At 36.8% G+C, this 21,492-nt stretch overlaps 1 protein-coding gene across 1 annotated transcript in view; it reads left to right on the top strand.

Annotated features, from left to right (window-relative positions):
* Positions 1 to 19,504, top strand: part of gabrb4 (gamma-aminobutyric acid type A receptor subunit beta4) — a 45,058-nt gene extending 25,554 nt beyond the window's left edge. The window contains exons 4-10 of the mRNA XM_052587791.1: positions 770 to 990; positions 6,891 to 6,973; positions 9,085 to 9,222; positions 10,263 to 10,415; positions 11,215 to 11,471; positions 12,110 to 12,199; positions 12,597 to 19,504. Of these exons, the coding sequence (XP_052443751.1) occupies positions 770 to 990; positions 6,891 to 6,973; positions 9,085 to 9,222; positions 10,263 to 10,415; positions 11,215 to 11,471; positions 12,110 to 12,199; positions 12,597 to 12,950 (1,296 nt within the window). The 3' untranslated portion in view covers positions 12,951 to 19,504. The remainder of the gene's footprint in view (positions 1 to 769; positions 991 to 6,890; positions 6,974 to 9,084; positions 9,223 to 10,262; positions 10,416 to 11,214; positions 11,472 to 12,109; positions 12,200 to 12,596) is intronic.
* The last annotated feature ends 1,988 nt before the right edge of the window (positions 19,505 to 21,492 follow it).

Consider the following 21,492-nt stretch of genomic DNA (forward strand, 5'->3'; position numbering starts at 1 on the left):
TAGCAAATGCATTTGCACAATTTTTTGCGCGAATGGGCGTGTTGGTCTAAAAAAGAGGTGTGTTCAGGTGCATTGCTGGTGCAATGCTATTTTAAGGAGCTGAAAATAGACTGCGCCATAGACCAACTCAAACCTGGTCTAAAGTCTGGCGCAATGTTTTTTCTTTGTTATTTATAGAGCGTACACGCTGCTTTTTAAACACAGGGATTCACAGCTGCACACAAACATGCCTAATATTAAAAATTTAAGGATTGCAGTGCATAAGATTGTTTTGTAGACTAATTAAATTATACATAAATGCCTACATGTCATAATGGATAGTCATCACATGTATCAGAATTAGTCTATCTATTTGCTCGCACACGAGCAGCTCTGTTTCATCTCGGAGACGTGTTCTGACTTTGTGCTTGCCAAATTCCACTGTGTAAATAGCAAATCCTTCACGGCACGAGTGTAACTGGCTGTTAAAGGGAATGGAAGATGAGAGTCTGATTGGTTTATTGCACATTACGGCCAAAAAACACCCATTACTCATTAAGAGAATAGGGACAACCCGTTTAGACCATGCGCCCAGGCGGGCCAACCGTTTATCCGTCGTTAAAATAGCAGAAGTGGATTTGGACACTCCCTGAGTGCACCTGCGCCGTGCGCTTTACACTTTGCATTTAGATTGTTAAAATAGGGCCCCTAGTGTTACTTTTGCCACCTGAAGTTATGTGCCATAAAGTACAAAATAAAGACTTGCATCACATTTCAATGCTCTTTGCAGGACTATACCATCACCATGTATTTCCAACAAAGCTGGAGGGACAAACGGTTGGCCTATGCTGAGATGGCTTTGAACCTCACCTTGGACAACCGTGTGGCTGATCAGTTGTGGCTCCCAGATACCTACTTCCTGAATGACAAGAAGTCTTTCCTGCATGGTGTGACAGTGAAGAACCGAATGATTCGGCTCCATCCAGATGGCACTGTTCTTTACGGACTGAGGTAAATGCCAGTGCATCACTGTCTTAAAGTCTGCATGAAATCCAAACTGCCCCTATTAACTTTGTTAGTGCACATTACTAGTCTTGTGGTGCACAATTAATCCACAGAAAAAAAGTGCTTGTCTTCGTAACCTTAGTCAAAATCAGAAGATTTGCTTTCCCTCAGAAATGCTATTGCTTCCTTCAGATTGAAGTCCTCAAGTGTAAGTCTGCAGTGAGCTAGAGATCGAGAATGTGTGCTAAAATCATACCCTCCCTCTAGTTTTCCTAATTCAACATTCTAATACATCACAATTTGGTCGCAACTTCCGGTTGACACAGACTTTAATATGATTGTAATAAACTGATAAAAATATATATATAGGCCTATATGAATAGGTTTCACTCACTCAGTCCAAGTTTACTGTTTGTATCTAGCCTGCAACCATTTTACGCAACATCATTCTTGAATTAATCGTTCATATCAGTATCAAAGTTTATTGTTTAACTTTTATTATTGGTAAAACTTCATGTCACACTTGCTAGCACAGTTACAGGGCAGGTTATCTGTGGGAAAGCTTCTATTTGGGGTGTGTGAAAGATATCTGTTAATAGTTCACAGCACTGACAAAGCATGTTGAAAATGAAGGTGCTAATGATATTGGGTGAAAAGTGTGATCACATGAAGATGATTTGCCTTTTTTGAGTTCAACTCTGCTTCGAACTTTCTATTTTGAACTGTTCATCTCCTTTTAGACAAACGTCTACATCGAGGTGGTTCTTATTCTCCAAAAAAATATGAATCTTATCCAGTGAAACTACAGTTCGACAAAACAGCTCAAACCCGTTTATAAGGAAGTTAAAATAGCATGGTTGCCTCAGTGAATGTGTTTTTATATTACTTTTGCTTTCGTTAACACAATTGTGTAGTTAAGGGTTAGGGTTTTTGTAGGGGCTTTGTTAGTTTCCAACACAACACCATTTAGCAACACTCGCCAGATATTTATATGTACCTGAAGCAACCTAATAAAAAATGCTGCAATACTTGCCTGAATCAAAACACAATAAAAATGTGGCCACAGTCACAAACTAAATGCACGTTTTAGTACCACTCACTGAACATTAACTTTGAAATTGCTGTGAAATGTGCAGTTATGTACGTAATATCAGTATTGCAGAAGAATCGCCACAAGAACATATTTCCAATGAGCATAGGTTGTATCAGAACCCTGCTAATTCAACACTTAGTCATTATATAGGGTAAAAATATAGGCCACATCCAGTGTAGACAGCAATACTGATTATAATGGGCTCTCTTTGCTTTTGATTCATCATATCATGCTGCTTATATTCAGTTTAGGCATGTAAAAGTTTGTCAAATTCTTATACCAACTTATTATATAGAACTAACAGTCAACCATTAGAACCCAACTCTAAATGGTTCCACATAAGATGGAACATCTAAGAACTGTTGTCTCAAATGGCAAAACAGAGGCAGAAGAATAAAAACAAACCACTCTCCTCCTCACTCTGCTATGCATTAACCCAGAACCGCTCTGGGTGCCCCACTCAATCAAACTATCAATAATGAAAGATGACAAACTGTTTCCTCTTCCAAGAGACTCTGGCACAGGTGGAATCGAGGAATCGCAGCGAGGCCATAGGTCAGTTGCTTTTTTTCCCCTGAGGGTCTCTCAAACCTGCACCACTGTCGAGAATTTAAATGTAAGGGGAACTAGAGCTTGGATGTTTGCAGCACCGATACGTCCACTCTTAATAACGTCTTAAGATGGGTCTTTGCTGGCTGTAAATTATTCATGAGTCAGGACTGTTGTTAATGTTTAATTATCATATCACGCCCTGCTGTGTCTAAAAAGAGATTTCAAATGAATGTGCCTTAGTCAGCTTTAGTACAGCTACAGTACGTATGCAAAGCATCCTCCATATGACACACAGATGCACAGACGTGTAAATACGAGGTGGTTTGTGCTTTATGGGGATTTGGAGGAAAAAGCATTTTTTATAGATTGTTTCCACTGAGCATCTAAGGTAACTGACTGTTTACTACACATTTCCAAGAAAGCATGAAATATAAGTGGCGTGAAAACAGATGAAAAACACAAGCGAGCAGCTGTTATATATAAATAAAGTGCTTTTACAGATGTTGTTCGCTCCTTAGCCACATACAGAGGTTGCGATCTGAAAGGTTTTGAAGCTAAAAACAAATGCAACCCTGCGTGTTAATTATAGGACGCTCACAGTGAAATGCACGGACGGAAGTGTAATCCATATTACTATGTTACACCCATGCTCTGTTACCTACAGCATGTGTATGCCGTCTGTCGTGGTTATATACTGTATAACACTATACAAGAAATGAGAGTTTTATTTTTATAAATGTTTTGCTGTATCAATTACTAATAACTTGCTTTACAGTAATGTAATGCAAATATTATAGAATTTAAAGTAAAGCACTATGAATACTTCTGGATTACCTCAAGATCATATGCTAAATCTATAATAATAATAATAATAATAATAATAATAATAATAATACTATGTTAAACTGCACACATTTTATGCAGTGAAAGCAAGAACATTCTATTTAACTGAAATGTTCACAGCAGCAGAATACAGTTACCTTTGTGTATTTTGATTACATAATGGCAGGGGTCAAAATTAACTTTTTTTGTCAATTAAATTTAGAAAACCAATCTATTCTAAAATATACAGTGCAGTATTTTCGCTTCCTTATAACAATGTGATTATTTATCCATTTGTCTTGCATAGAAGTGACAGACAGAGTAGGTCATTTGTTACTCTCAACATCATAGAGGAGATGAGTCAGTCTCCATCTTTCAGCAAAATGACAGCTGTCACAAAAATGCGTAGAGGATTCATGATTTTGCTCTTATTATATTTATTTTGGAGGCTTAACACAAGGAAAGTTTCACATATGTGTCGCCACATTGAGCTGTGGGAAAAGACTTCTTCATGCAATGTGACAAGATTATAGTGAATTTGAAAACATCTATCACAAATCATAGCCAATAAGAAGAGCATCTGGCTCTTGCATATGTACATAATCAAATTATTTAAAATATATATGCAAAATACTCATGAAGTCTTTGTCATGGAATGCACTTGTTTCTTTACACAGCGTTCCCTGTGTAAATTATAATTATCCTTTTTATATTTTCCTTAATATAGTTTGAAGATCTCACAAATAGTGTCACTTTATGGACTACAGTCTCGAATGATCGTTATTGTCCTTCACAATACTCCATACATCAGAGCTGTTCACTAAAATACACATGTCTGTCAGCATCAGATCTGACCAGCTAGAAGTTCCCCGGAGAGAAGTGTGAGTCAGCACTGAGTATGTGGATCCAATCATTCCCAAAGCCAGCATGAAGTCAGACTAGAGGAATGAGGTCAGAGGAGAATCATACTCTCATGGCAATGATTAAACCTGATATGGATATACTGCATACGAGGAATGAATATAAATGCATTTATAAATTTGCCCCAACATGATATTTAACGCTAAAAGAAATTAAGAATATTACACATAAGTAAGAGATGTATATATACAATATACATCTCATCTGCACAAAAGAAAAAAAATGCAGGAACAATTCTCAAAAATAGCTCGTAAATTTCACAGATGATTACAAAGAAGTGGCTAGCATCACACTGAATGCATGACATTTTGAAGTAGAACATTTGTATTTTCTTGTAACTCCAAAATAATGTATTATTATTGTTGTTGTTCTAGTTGTTCATACGTTCTTTCAATCATTCATTCATTCATTCATTCATTAATGCATTCACTCATTATTGTATGAACCCTGACACTCGGTTGTTATGTGAGAAGGAGCTGCAAAACACAAAAATGTGTGATCTTTTTGTGATCAACCGAAAAAATAACACACATTTTGGAAGGATATGACTAAATAATGACAGATGTTCCATTTTTGTGTGAGCGATTACTTCAAATGCTGAGAGGTGCTGAGAGATGCATTTCTGAGCAGCGACTGCTAACTAACTTGCGTTTTGTCTCAAGGCACGCAGAAGTCTCTGTGCAAAGTGTTGAAAAATGAGCTCCATGTTTTGAAGCGCTGTCAAAATGTTCTGCATAGCTGTTAAAATCTGGCCAGTTCTTGCATTTTGATGACGATGTGCTCTGAATTTAGTGTACTCAGTTCTCAGTGTTTTTTGTGTAGACAGATTAAGCAGGATAATATAATATAATATAATATAATATAATATAATATAATATAATATAATATAATATAATATAATATAATATAATAAAACATTTCCGGTTGCAACATTATAGCTAACAGGTGAAGTTATGCAAAAATAAAGAATAATACACCTAATAGTACATTTTCATAATTTGCTGACCAAACTCTTATGTCATGCCAGGTTAGATGTCAGTGTCCTTATTATGTGTCATGATTGAATACAATGTGTCAACTTTTAATATGCACATGAAAATTTGTGAATTGAAAGCTATGCCAGTGGAGAGGAATATTACTAAAATTAAGCGTTGATTTGCATGTACTTAAAATAATAAACATATTTTTAATCAGACCAGGTTAATGAACCATTTTGAAAATTGTTTGGCCAATTAATTGAAAAGAAGTGATCTTCTGATGAATCTGTCTCATAATGCTCCGTATGACCTCACTGAGTTCAGTGTAGGTGATACATTATTCATACACTCAAGAGAACTTTAACATTTTAGCACCGCTCACTGGACATCTCATTTACAAACTGTGGCAATATGCAGAACAACCAACATGATAAAGCATTACCAGATTCAAGTTCATCTTTTGCACACAAGAATGAATGCATTTTAGCGCCAGTCACTGGATGTTTTACTTTGAAAATGTACATTATTATTAAACTATTTTTCTAAATGTATACAGTATGTTGCATAAAGGAGAAATTAACACATTACTTATCATAAACATTTTACATTCACATGTGGCATCTATCTGCTAAATGGACTATTTCCCTATAAATGCCATGTAAACTAAGGTTAATAATTAGCCTCTGTAATAAACACAGTAACTGTAGCTATTACTACTCTTTTTTGTATTTTCACAAATCTTATATTAACTACAATTATAGTAATTACTAATTTCTTATGAACCAAGAGGAATATACAGTTTACATTTTAGAATAAGATGAATAACATCATGCATACTGTATATTATTCTTGTATCATGTCATTATGTTAGCTATTATGTTAGCTATTCATTAGTCTGTTTGTTTGATGAAAAAAGATGACATGTAGTTGCAATCAATGCTTTCAGAATCTGTACAACTGCAGCAGCGGAGGACTTTTATTCTGCCGCATGAAACCTAAGGTCTTCTTTACTCTTTGGTGAAACTGCGGAAAAACTGATGACTGCGCTGTTTGATCTTTAGCTGACCAATCAGCAAAAAGGGGCGTTTAATTCCCGTCCGCGTGTAGAAATTGAATATTCAAGCTGTTTATCCATTTTATCTACCCCTAAACAAAAAGTGAACATTTAAGCGGAATTGACATTTGACAAAGGAGCCCTTTTAATTTGTATTTTTTAACTTTCAATATTAAATTAAAAAAAGAATGAATGAATGAATTAATTAATTTATTTATTTATTAATGATGCACAGATTCTTCAAGCACCATTTGCTTACCAATAATTTCATTTTCCTATTTTTTTTCTCAGAATAGGAGAACAGATTTCAAGCATTACTCATGACTCAGATATACACATGATGAATCAAGGCTAAGCTATGATTTCCTAAAGGTTACCAAGGTAACAGTGTCTCTCTCTCTCTCTCTCTCTCTCTCTCTCTCTCTCTCTCTCTCTCTCTCTCTCTCTCTCTCTCTCGCTCTCTCTCTCTCTCTGTCCTTTTCTCCAGAATAACCACCACAGCAGCCTGCATGATGGACCTGAGACGGTACCCCCTCGATGAACAGAACTGTACCCTGGAGATTGAGAGTTGTAAGTGAAAGGAAATGTGAATGCACATACACACACTGGATGTGTTTGAGATGTAATACTAGCACACTAAATCCGTAGAGAACATAAGGCAACATATGCGAGTGCTTGTTTCTGCTTCTTCTTCGCTGTGTTTTGGTCCAGACTCTTTCAGAAGATAATAGCACCTCGTACCCAGTGTTATGTAGTAACTGATTACATGCAATCTGGATTACGTAATCAAATTACAAAAACTAAGTACTTGTAATTTGAGTATATTTCATTTTAAAATGTTCATAATCAGATTACAGTTACTGTTTATGGATTAGATGGTTACATATTATTCAGACAATGATTATTAAAAAATAACTAAATAAAAAAGTTACATCTCAAGCAAATAGACAATGATGAAACAAATAATTATGCAAGTTACTACAAACTGGAGCTGTCTAGCTGTGAGAGCCTTTGTTGTCATCATGCCCACTGAGCTTCAGTAGCTGTTGAGAATGGTTTTGAGGGCATAATATACCAAACTAGGAAATCAGATGCCATGCAATGATCATTCAAAAGAACAAATATGAGGAAATGAAGCAGAATCCCCATCACTGACGTCTAATCTAATCTCCATCGGTCATCTTCACAACCTACACTGCACAAACGCCAAGTCTGACTCAGGATCTAACCACATCCCCTTGAAGAAACCGTGACCGTGCACAACAGCAGTTTGAACTCATCCAGCTCATCAATTTCACTTTTTCTTCTCCTCTCTGTCCCACTCCACAGATACTGTACCTAATGTAAGCAAACGTAATCATTAAGCCCATTTAGAGCTATCACACATATCTGCAGTCCTGCCCACTCTGTCTATGGGTGTCAGGAGTGATAAATGTTCTTGTAGGGGTTTGACTCTGAGGGCTCATGCCACAATTGACAGACGTAGGTAAGATTGAATGTGTTTGCAGGTTGATCAATGAGGTGCCCTGCTCTATCGATCAGTCAGTCGTACCAGAATGGCGTGCCCTGTCTATCACGGGTCCATCAGAGAAACCCAGTCAAATAGCTAGATTTGTGTTTCAAATGATTACACCATGCACTTTGTTTTATGCTTACTGCAGATCAATGGGTCAGATGTTACGGCCTGCTGAGGCATGAGATTTTTCAGATTTGGTAGCATCGACATTTCCTTACTTTTGAAACACTAATGTTTGCTATTCTAATAAATGCATGAAACACCAGAAAACTTTTCTTTGTAAACCACTGATAAATCCCAGTCAATGCAGAAAGGGTTCATTAATGTAAAAAAATGTTTGTAAAAACGTTCTTATGTAAATTGTTGCATTAGTTGCGTAAACCCATCATTATTTTTTTCTTGCGTCTCTTTTGTTACATAGATTTTTCAAAACACATTTCTCACGTAAATGACCTAATTTTGTGTAAATTATTCACAAAACCATTAAATGTGTCTGACTCATTGTGTATACCATTCATAAAGCCATTCTAATGCGAAATGGTTCATTCAATGCCTAAATTTTGCACATATAAATTTCAGTCTGAATTACATAATTTGGGTAAAGCTGTTTTACAAACTGTTTTCTCAATTTGTATTCTTTTCACTGAGTCACACCAAGCTGCAACATTATAGTATATATTAATGGTTGTAAAAGCGGATACAGAGAAATATAATTAATATTTATTTTACAGTATTTTATTTTTATTTCAAAACACTTCATTTGCAGACCTCTTGCCATTTTCTCCTTCTCATTGTGACGCAGCTTGTCATACAGAAAGCACATTAAACACTCGAAAATGTGTGATGAAACTGAACAGAGCGAACAACTAGATGGCACACAGCACAACCATTTATTTGTGCAATTAACAGTGCTGATAACGACACATAATGCAGGCCAATTTACACCTCACTAAAACACAAATCACATTTTTGTCACCATTGATGAAGGAAATAAACTAATTTGTTCTGCGCCTTCCGGTAGTTTGTGCCATGTAGTTCATTTTTCATTTTAGAAATCATCACTGAGATCTGTTTGCTAGATGTAAAACTGTCATTGTCTAGTGCCATGGTTGTATAAGACACATACATTATTAAACATTTATTGTTCTGTCTACAATCTCTGCAGATGGGTATACCACAGATGATATTGTATTCTTCTGGCAAGGAGGGGACAACGCCGTGACAGGTGTGGACAAACTGGAATTGCCTCAGTTCTCCATTGTGGAGCTACGTCTTGTGTCCAGAGAAGTGAGGTTTACTACAGGTATGCATCTTACATTGCGTTCAGTGGTTGGTGTTTTCATTGTGTGTGTGTGTGTGTTTGTGTGAACTTAAGCATTGCCCTTGGCATTGCTCGTATAAAGTGTTCTTACTCATGTGTATATACTATTATTTATTTTAAGGGGAAATTTATGGGCAAGTGTCCAACAAGAGTGACTAATAATAATTAAAAAAAATAAAAATTGCTGCAGTTGATTCATAATTTTTATGCAAGTTTAGGCGTCAGGTACTGTTCATTTTCAAATGATATTTACATTACAGCCTGATCAAGTTATTCCCTTTCTCTTGGATAACATTGCTGCTAAGCTTCCAATGGAATTTGTTCTATTGCGTCCTTATCCAAAATGTTTTCCCTTCAGCCCAAGTGCAGGGAGACTGGAACCACAGGGAATTAACGGTAACAATCCTTTAACGTTAATAAATACCCATAGCAATTTGAATAATCAGTACATCGAATGAGTCAATTATTCATACAACACCTAAAATTTAGCGGCATCGTTTTGAAGCAGGCATTTGGAGGACAATCTTGGAAAGGCTTCTTGAGACATGCTGTTTACGGTTGTTTTAAACCGCACACCAGATTTTACACATAAACGGGACATGCTCTTCAGTTACATAATCGTTTTTGTTGGTTTTTTTTTCCTCTCGAATTCCCTGTATTAAAGAGCTAAATTGAAAAAAAATAAATAAATAAATAAAAGGCACTGCAAGCTTTTGTGACAGTTCTCAGAGGGACATAGATGCTGCCTGCTGAGAAGGGGGTTTCAGAAAAATCTGCCATGTTTGCGACTTTCTGCCATGTTTAATTGGAATGGAACTAGTCCCTGGGAAGGAATCCAGTGCTTTGGGGAAATTAAATACTCCATCTGAACAAATGGGAAAATGACTATCTGTTGTCAAAGTGCAGACTTTGACAATTGCAAATTGTATATCTGTTTTTCCTGTGCTTGCTCTTTTGTGCTTCCACTTACATGTTGACATCTCTCTTTTTTTGGCTTCTGCTGTGTGTTTGTGTCTCCCCAGGTTCATACCCTCGGCTGTCGTTGAGTTTCCGCATCAAGAGAAACATAGGCTACTTTATCCTGCAAACTTACATGCCCTCCATCCTGATCACAATCTTGTCCTGGGTCTCCTTCTGGATTAACTACGATGCTTCTGCTGCTCGTGTGGCCCTGGGTAACCTTTAACATTTTGTTCAACAGGAAGTGATTTGTATAGACCAATATCAATCATTTTGAGTGTTCAGATATTCTTACATTCTTTAAGTTTTGTCAATTTAAGTACTTGAAGCCTTTTCACATGACCTACACGAGTGCTTCCCAATGCAATAAACTTGAGCGAAGCTTTAAGCTCACGTGATGCTCAAAAGTTCAAGTGGTTTCAACTTTGACTCCATCTGCCACTGGAAGATTGCATTAAGTATAATTATGTGGATGATGTAGGTACAAAATTAAAATAAGACTAATTCAATGTTTATGTAGATCAGGTATGTCTAAAATAGCTTGAGAAAACTGTCCTTAGCATTCCTACTGTATTCATCTCAGTGACAATTATATATATATATATATATAAAAAAAATTTTTTAACACAAGTACAGGGCTGTTTGTGAAACGATGTATGTTTTGGTATATTTCCAGAATTTTGCTTTTTTTAGCACTGAAATTGTTTTAAAAAATTCAAAAATAAACTGTTGACACATCCCTTACACCTTAACCAAGCATGAAACCTACCCATACCACCAAACCTGTCCCTAACCTGACCTGTATCGCACCTCAATAGCAGAAAAAGTGTTTGCAATGTTTTGATGTAAGTACATAGTAGTTACCCAAAGTTAGTTCGTTCAGTTCAGTCTTATTTAATTTTATTGCACCTTGGGCATAAAGTAGGGACATGACATCCCTGTTAAGTGGTCCATGAATGCCCCAACACAAGTCGTGTGAACAAGACATGGTTCATTCATATGGCTTTCTTGCAGGTGTAACTACGGTGCTCACTATGACAACCATCAACACCCACCTGCGGGAGACCCTCCCAAAGATCCCCTATGTGAAAGCCATCGATGTCTACCTCATGGGCTGCTTCGTCTTTGTTTTCCTGGCCCTGCTCGAATATGCCTTTGTAAACTATGTGTTCTTTGGAAGGGGACCCCAGCAGCAGAAAAAGATCAACGAAAGGCTAAACAAAGCCAACAACGAGCGTCCCCGCTATGAAGAGAAGCGTCTGAGGGAACAGGTACGCAAAGTCTCTTGTAAAATATTTATAACGTTTGCAGAGTTCATTTCTGTGTTTATTAAAAGCTAATTTAAATGAATTTAATAAGCGTTGACAATATTCATGCATGTCTAAATGAATCCATATGCACTTAGTTTGTAAGCAGAACAACTTCACTCATCAAAATAACTATCGCCTGAATGAATCACATCACCGCTAAACACGAACATTCAGTAGCCCTTTAACCATCACTTTACTTAATCAGTGACGTATTTCATTTGATTGAAGCTGCATTTCATTATTAAAAGAGGTTCCTCTCACTCAGAAAATTACAAATTACATTGTCAGCTTTACATTTAGTCAACTTTATTGCCACAGGCTTCTCTTTTAATTCGAGTACCGTAGAGATAGATCGATTCATTTTACCCTTCTCAAAAAATGTCAGCCATTTTCATACTTACAACAACTAAGCTCAGTGACTAAACCAGACAAATAAGAGCTTGACTGAATTAAAGCATTTGTGCCTGTGTCTTTTATGCAAGCTCTTTCTTATTCACCCTCACATGTATGAACTTTAGTTTTCTTTGAAAAGTGTTGCTTGATTGTCAGTTTATATGGTCGTTTTAATGTTCTCTTCATTTTGTCTTTCACATTGCAAGGACTCCATTTCAGCGCCGTTTCAAAGCAACACCCTCAGGTCATATACACAACGAAGAAATCTGTATCTCGAGGAACAAAGAAAAGTTGGGGTACATGCATTTAGAAATCATATCAGTTGAAACTGTAGACTCGGAAGTTGATGAAATATTGTCATTAACTACTGTGAGTGTGTGTGGTGGCCATCTCATTCTAGGGTGCGTTTCCCAAAACCATAGTTGCTAACTAAGTTAGTAACTTTGTTGGTTGCAATGCAATTTTCCATTGCCAACCAACTAAGTTGCTAACAGTTTAGCAACTATGGTTTTGGGAAACGCACACCTGAACAATTCTTGTAAAGTTTTATCTTCCCAAGTAAAGTTTGTTATAACTGCGACATCAAATCATCATTGCATCCGCATGAAAGGTTGAACGCTGTTTGAGACAGTTTAGGACCGTCGTTTTCCTATGGCCGCTCATGACTAGCCTTCTCTCTTTTGTTGTTTTAAGGTGGACGCTTATGGAAACATTCTTCTCACCACTTTGGAGATGAACAATGAGGTGATGCCGTCCGATGTTGGCAGCAGCGTCAGTGACTCGAGGAACTCCGTCATGTCCTTTGACAGCTCCGGAGTGCAGTTCCGCAAGCCCATGGCTTCGCGGGACGGGTTCAGCCACCACTCATTGGACCGCAGTGCCATGCGCAGTCGTGCCAACTGCCGACTAAGAAGGCGCTCGTCCAAGCTGAAGCTCAAAATCCCCAACTTGGCGGATGTTAGCACCATTGACAAGTGGTCCCGGGTCATTTTTCCTATCACTTTTGGATTCTTCAACCTTATCTATTGGTTGTATTACGTGAATTGATACGTGTTCCCCTAGGAAACATGGGCCATATTTTGAGAGCACATTGAATTGGCTTTGATACAATTGGAAAATATGTGTACACATATATGAAGTTGATACATATGTATATGCATATTTCTATATATTCTATTTCTATATACACATGCGTGTGTAAAACTAAAGGACTTTTCTGCTGTAAAAATAAAACACTAAAAAAGAGAAACGTATTATATAGAATAACTTGAATGTTTAAGAATAATACAAAAGAAACCTTTCAAGTATTTGAATTCTTTTCCTTCTGAAACAAACAACAAGTAACATACATTAGTCCCCTGTTCGAGGGTATGGAACTAAAGACTGCATGATATTTTTGCCAAAAGAAAAGATCGCAAGAGAAAAAGAACGTCTCATTGGCTTTTTATCGATATTGTAATCAACCTGTCCCAACTGCAGCTCATGAAATCAGAAGTGGCTTGTGCATTTCGGGGCATCATCCGAGCGGCCCCCAGACCCCATCCACTGCTTTCCCCATCCCCATGGAAGAGACTGACGGAAATGTCCGTTTCTACACTGTACAGCAGCCTCTTTTGGAATTATGTGTCATTCTTTGATTTTGCAAGTATAAAGCGTGCTCTATATCGGACCTCTCAGCTCTGGTCAATGGTTTACACTGGACGACCATCTTGAGTTTTAACCAATGCATCCTGCCCAGAGTCAGTATGTTTCATTTTCTCTCTTCACTTTTTTTGCAGATTCTCCTTTCCTTCAGTTTTGGGCTAAGGGTTTAATTCTATTTTTTGGAGGGCATCACCTAAACATGTTCTAGAGGTAGTTCATTAGTAGCTATTAAACCACTGGTATGCTTCATTCATTGGGAATTTAAGAAAACTAAGAAAAAAACTAAAAAGAGTGCATTCATTCATTCAGTAGCCTTATTGACATGGTCAGGTAGTATTGTTGTTCTTTCTTTACTCTTGTTCCTAGTGCATTCCATCTGTTCTATTGATACAGTATTCATGAACATCTTGTAGAGCTTTGTGTTGTTTGGAATGGAGGGAAACCCTTAGTGAGCTGTAATGTTTCTTTAGAACTTGGATTTGAAGTTAGTCCAATTATGTGAAAATTTACAAGGAGAGAAAAGATTAATGTGTATTCAACAGGGGATGTGACCATGTTTTTATCTGTTTTATGTTTAAGTCAACCACTCGAACCATAGTGTGACCTGATATTGTACATATTCAGTCATTGTTGTGATCCATCCTGAGAATGATATACGCTGATGTTTTTAGTTTCTCTAAAATGTGCCTGTTTGAAACCTGAAGGATGTGTCCTCAGTTCATCAATCAGTGAAAGAGGGCCGAATGACCCTTGATCTTTGACCTTTCACTTTAAGCACTGCAGACCCACCCACAGCTCTGACGTTTTGCATCTTGGGATTGAATCTCAAAGATGAATGACATCAGCAAAATCAGGAGATACAAAAAAATGCTTCTGAGTCTTTTCGGGGCAAAATGACATGTACGATAAAAGCCATGAACTGAAGTGACAACCAAAAAGGCCTATAATCCATTTCTCTTTTTACCATGAACCTCTGACTCACCCACCAACATTTATTTTGGGCTTCGCCTCATTATGATTTACCTCAGCTTCATTGACATTGAGGTTACCAGATCACCAGGTGACCGCTCAATTTCATTTATCAGTTCATCTGCCATCCACGTTCATTCATAGCTCATTTCTGAAAGTATCTAGATGTCTCATTGCTCAGAGTAGCTCAGTTGAGGAGAAGCTTCCCAACAAATGCTTTTCACAGCAATGTTTTATCAGCTCTTGAAGATGTGGATGAGAACTGAATTGCTGAATAACTGAGCAAGGGGACATTTAAAAGTGAAGAGAAAGCTCCCGGTGGTGGTTTGAGAACACGAGAGCACTGGATTTGCTTGAGTTCCCTGAGGAGGATCTTCTGAGCAGGCCTCAGACCTCAGAGCTCAGCAGAGTCCCTTGGCTCTCGACCCTCCACACCAGACCTCTCAACACTTGGGAAAGTGTGGACCAGCCACCAAATCACCAACAGATCACTCATTCCATTGAGAAACAAAGGAATCAGGGAAATCCAAAGGTATAGGAGGCTGTACCTATAGGTACTTGTTATTTGTCAGCAGATGACCGTAGAAGCAAGTTCGAAGGATTTCCTCTTATTATATTTGATATTGTGAGCACGACCATAACACCTGTGCAAGGGAGCCAGTACTCTCAAGTGCAAAGCAAGACATGCACAGTTGCATGCACAGTGTAGCAATTAAGTTAAGAGCAAATCTGCACTAAAGAGGATAAAGGCTAGAGTGCTTTTCTTGAGAAACCCTAACTATTATGAGTGTTATGGGGTGCCTTGGCCAGTTCCAACTCTCAGTAGGCATTCAAGATGCTGCAATGCTTTGCCAATGAAGGTTCAAAAGCAGAGTAGTTAGGTATACACATTTAATCTATAGCGTTAAAATGTGCATTTATCATGTAGATCAGACCTTTTAAGCTACAATATAGGCCCACCTCTACTAGTGCAGTGTTGTAGACAAGTGTAGTGATAAGTTGAAAATGCCAACTGCACCATTAGCCAACTTTTCTCTTAATGTATTCAAGGGAACAGGAGCAGGTTTTTTATTTTTTATTTTTTTTTTTTTTTGAGACTGAAAAACAGAGTTTGCTTTGCCTTTGACAAATTGGAAATGGCATGACGTCTAGGTGGCAGCATATATATTTAAGTTTATTATTGTTTGATCGCCAGCCACTATTAACTGATAAGACTGCACAATTAAAAGTATGCTGATATATTTTTGTATCTGATATTTCCGTTATCAGTGTTAATAAGTGCTCTAATTCTTTCCTTAGAGTGACTAATAATAGAGAAAAACCATGCATACAATATCATAATCTGTAGTTCGGTATATTATCCATGAGAATAATTAGAAATTCTTAGTAGTAGATTGTACAAGAGGTTCCATAACTATATACAGTACATATATAATTTAGCACCCATTTACTACATACTGTAGCTTCTTTACCTTCTAGTAGACTTGATGGCACTATGCAGTCTTTCGCGCTAATGCTCAGTTTAACGTTCCACAGGGTAATCTGAAACATTATTGGTCCATGCATCCTGGCCAATCACGATAGGCAAGGGTTGAATTTTCCGATAGCGTGGGGATTGGTGAAATGCTAATACAGCCATACTGTGCCACTGAGACATGTTGGATGTTGAATATGTTCAGATGGATATTGTGTTGATCATCAGTATGGTCTTGTAGCACCAGCACTCTGTTTATTCACAGTGAGCTTACACCTAGAACAGATTTTTGGTAAGATTCTGGTTTGTGGGCATTCGTCCCTGCAAGATTTGCCTTAACGAGATCACTAAGCATTTGTCATGAAATATTTCTGAGCAATACAATGCAAATACAACAAAGTTCATGAGAGAGGGATTCTCTTTCAGCTCAATTCAAGCCTTAAACATGGTTATAGAACATAATAATTTGATCATTGAACATCTGGGGTACAAGATTTACAACCTAGAAAATATAGTGATAAATTAGTTCCCCCAAATGTCTCACACCGGTACTCTGGCTATGTTTCCACTGCTGATTACTTGGATTACTGATTACGTGGCAAGTAATAGTACAAATCATTCCCACAACATAGAGGGTTTTCACATAGCCCAAATACTAATTTCTTTACATTTAGCCTGCTTGGCCTGTTTGCTATCACTCTAAAAAATGCTGTGTTGTTTCAACCCAACTTTGGGTCAAATATGGACTAACCCAACCGCTGGGTTCAATTTTAACATTTTACCCAAATTTAACATTTAAATTTTACATTTTTTACCCAAAAGTTGGGTTAGTCCCTATTTGACCCAAAGTTGGGTTAGAACAACCCAGGAATTATTATTTTTTGAGTCTGCAACCTACTGCAGTACTAAGACATTGATAGATAGGTCTACAATGGCACAAGTTGCTGTTTTAGAAATAACTATCAAGTTAATCATACAGTCTCACATATGTTTCACTATCTGAGAGAGTTGGTGCATGCAGCAAACCATCCTAGCATTTTAGCTTTTTATTTGAAAGTTTAGTTTCACCATAGTGCTAGAATAGATCAATTGTAGTTAAGACCAATTTGCCAGTTTACAAGGGACATTTGGCCAAAATACTCAGATAAATGTAGCAGCACTGAGTTGAGAGAGTGATGGTAGTTGACTCATGGCACTCCATGTTAAATTAGTTTTGTAATCTTAATTTCAAAATCACAAAGTCTACATTGTTACTTATTCTGCAGGATTAGCTATTTTGTATTCAAAGAACTTGTGTCTTTTGTTGTGTATTTGATTTTTTTTATAAAATCAATCAATTTTGAAGGTTGGTGGCTCTGTTATCAGTCTATTGCAGAATGTGTCAGATGTGTGGGGTTTAAATTGTGATAGAAATTGCTGCTAATTACCACTTTTAGCTAGTGATGCACAAGACAGCATTCAGTTTTGACTACTTTAGTATACATGTGTCATTACTAGCATTTGGCCATCCTTTGCCACCTTAAAAACTGTGTTTGAAAAGAAATGGGTCCTCCGTGTCTATATTTGTAACAACTAATCTTGCACACTCTCTGAAGAATAGTGGCTCGGCCATAGATACACTGTTGCAAGTCGCAAAAATGGCAGACTGCATCTATTGAGATGGATATTATTTAGGAAATAATGGGATGGGAATAGCATTTAGAATAGCATTGTGTCAAGGTAGCATACTCTTGAGCACTGATGAGATTGTTGGCCTTTTTTGGAGAATGTGACTCATCGTAATATTAAAGTATTATTTCTTCTGTGTAATTTGCTATCTGGTTAGGGGATAGGGGACACATTTTCCTTTCGCCTTGCACTTTGCTTTAGTTTTAGAAGGATATATTGTTTGTTAATGTTTTTTGTCCTTTTTTTAAACAGCTTTGCACAACTTCCAGCGGGTTTGGGGGAGGGTTTGGCAGAACTCAATGAGGCTAATGTGTTCTGATGACAACGAAGGACATAAGTATCTACGCACTTCATACAAATCACCCCATATGCTCACTTTCACATTTTCATACCATTAACATAACTCGACAAATCATCAAATAGCTTTTACTCGAGTGCATTGTTTTTTGTCTTTTGCAACATCCACCCATGAAGCAGGAGAAAAGGAAGTACAAAAACTGTTGAACTGATTTTAATGTGAATTTTCTTGCCTCTTGTGTATATGTGTAATTACATGTGAATTGTATTGTAAATATGATATCTTTCACTTATATTTCTTAATGCATGAACAAAACAGGGCAGTTGGTAATAACAGCTAGCCTCAATGCTACTGGCATGGACAGCTTTTACAGCACCGGCATAACTTCTGCAAACGAAACCTATCTCTGAAAAAGAAAAAAAAGAAAAAGAAAAGGAGGAAAACTCACAAAAAGATACCGGTTTTGTTTTGCATGTCTCTTTTCGGAAAGGTTTATTTTCATAATTTCTTTTCTATTCTAAAACTGGCCATTCATATCACCCACACATACAAAGAAAGCAAGCTTTTTGCTTCTTCCTGTGCACAGAGATCGAACCAAACACTGTAAATCCTAAATTAAAAATAGAAAACAAAAAAGAAAAGTACTAAATCTGAAAAGGAAAGTTATGGAGAAAATGATTTGTGGAATCATCACTTTAAAAAATAATAATAATATGCGAAGATATGCACATTTTCATCCTCTCTTGCTTTTTTGTATATCACATACAGATGAGAGTAGATAGACACACTTATTAAGCCATTAGTTCAAGGTAGACTAGACCTGCTTACATCTCGTTGAGCAAAACAGCAAGTCAAAGTTTCATGCCATGAGAATGCATGACTGGCTGGATTGTTTTTTTGTTTTGCGCCAGGATAGCTTTTCTGATAAAGCGAATTATAACACATAAACACAGCACACACAAGCGAAGTATTAACCTGAAGAGAAAATCCTCAAAAAATTAATTCGGCAAATATCTAGGGCAACCATTTCACACCTAATTTAAGAATTCAATTGCTATTCAGTACTCTTTCATTTCATTTCTAGTTGCCTGTATTTGTTGTATTCTTTAAATGAATTGTTAACTTTATTGTTGATGTTTTCTCATAGAAAGGAAATATATTTCTACTTTACATCCTGCCCTGAAAGTAAAATGCATTCTGTTTTTGTGTTGTACTGGTTTTGTTCTCATTAAGCTCTTGGTTTGATTCTGTTGAACTCTTGAGGTGTGATGATTTTTGATGATCTATTTGGGGGTATGATTTGTCTCCATGAAATCAACATTTGTAAAGTATAAGGTTGTATTCTCTTTTCTTTACTTTTTCTTTTCTCTTTCTTTCTTTTATTTTTGTCAGTGCCAATTAATGTAATGGTGTCGGTCAGCTTTTCTAGGTGTTTGAGCAAAATGTGTTTTTTACTAATACAAGATGTTACAGTATGTGGTACAAAAAAAAAAGGGGTTATAAGTAACCAACTGACTTTTTACAAATAAAGGCTTATACAGTAAAGAACGACAATGCAGAAGTCTTTTTCATTTGCCATTTGCGGACTAATGTTTGCTTTTTTTTTTTTTTTACATCTGACTAATTGTTTTAACTAATTAGTCCCCAGATGGTAAATCATGTATGTTTTCAGAAAATGACATAAAGAGATATGTTTTAAGTGCTGCAGGTCTTCACCCTATCATTTACTTTTTTTTTCTGTTTTTAAAGGGCTGCAGAGAGGGAAAACATACACATATACGTATAGGGCAAAGAGATTGCAAACAGACACAAGAAGTGAAGATCACCACATTATATTGTATAATATAATAATGACACATTACTAAAGATACAGCTCAAGCCCAACCCTTGGTCCTGAATAAAGTACCATCAGAATCCTGCTGGAAGAGTGTAATCTTTGCCCCATAACAACATTAGTCTAGATGCTCATATTTGGCAAGATTCTGCAATAGAATCGGAAGAAAAGACATGCATTTTAGGACTCAAATATGCCGTAACTTACTTTGATGAGAAACTGAAACAGTTGCATCACTTCATAGAAACTTTTTAGGAGACAAACCAAATTAAAAAGTCTGAATACAGGAAGTACCCAGCTGCAATCCAGTAAAATCTCCCTTAATTTTTTGTTCATAGTCTGTTAGATTTGTTAAATTGAACTTTTTTTTTATTTATTTTTTGAGGGAGTTGGGGGGATTCCTCTTTGATATGTTGGTGGCATTTTGTGGATTATTCAAGCTTTTACTGAATAGGGAACAAATTTGTCTTGTTATATATCTAAAAGCATTACTAATTCCATGTTTTCAATTCAATTTCATCGAACAACATTTTTGATTCTGGTCTCGCTGACTATAATAGTATTAATGAGCAAAATTCATTATCACTACAAAAATATATCTTGGTGACCTTAACTGTTACGTACTTATATGAAAAAACATGTACAATGTACTAACTGTGTTCATATTGTATTTCAAAACACTTTTACTTTTACTTTTACTGATATTGAGGTGGGATACGGGTAAGGTTTGATGGTATGGGTAGGTTCAAGGGTGGGTTAAGGTGTAAGGGATGGGTCAACGGTAAAATTATAAATGTAACTCTAATTAATTGCAGATTTAATTACATGCAGTTAAAAAAATTATTTGATGCACTATATATATATATATATATATATATATATATATATATATATACAGTATTGTTCAAAATAATAGCAGTACAATGTGACTAACCAGAATAATCAAGGTTTTTCGTATATTTTTTATTGCTACGTGGCAAACAAGTTACCAGTAGGTTCAGTAGATTCTCAGAAAACAAATGAGAACCAGCATTCATGATATGCACGCTCTTAAGGCTGTGCAATTGGGCAATTAGTTGAATTAGTTGAAAGGGGTGTGTTCAAAAAAATAGCAGTGTGGCATTCAATCACTGAGGTCATCAATTTTGTCAAGAAACAGGTGTGAATCAGGTGGCCCCTATTTAAGGATGAAGCCAACACTTGTTGAACATGCATTTGAAAGCTGAGGAAAATGGGTCGTTCAAGACATTGTTCAGGCAATAGGCTGATAGGCTGTTCAGCTAAAATGATCTCCAATGCCTTAAAATGGAGAGCAAAACCAGAGAGACGTGGAAGAAAACGGAAGACAACCATCAAAATGGATAGAAGAATAACCAGAATGGCAAAGGCTCAGCCAATGATCACCTCCAGGATGATCAAAGACAGTCTGGAGTTACCTGTAAGTACTGTGACAGTTAGAAGACGTCTGTGTGAAGCTAATCTATTTTCAAGAATCCCCCGCAAAGTCCCTCTGTTAAAAAAAAGGCATGTGCAGAAGAGGTTACAATTTGCCAAAGAACACATCAACTGGCCTAAAGAGAAATGGAGGAACATTTTGTGGACTGATGAGAGTAAAATTGTTCTTTTTGGGTCCAAGGGCCACAGGCAGTTTGTGAGACGACCCCCAAACTCTGAATTCAAGCCACAGTACACAGTGAAGACA

This window comes from Carassius gibelio, chromosome B21 (assembly GCF_023724105.1).
Source record: "Carassius gibelio isolate Cgi1373 ecotype wild population from Czech Republic chromosome B21, carGib1.2-hapl.c, whole genome shotgun sequence".
NCBI classification, from domain to species: domain Eukaryota; kingdom Metazoa; phylum Chordata; class Actinopteri; order Cypriniformes; family Cyprinidae; genus Carassius; species Carassius gibelio.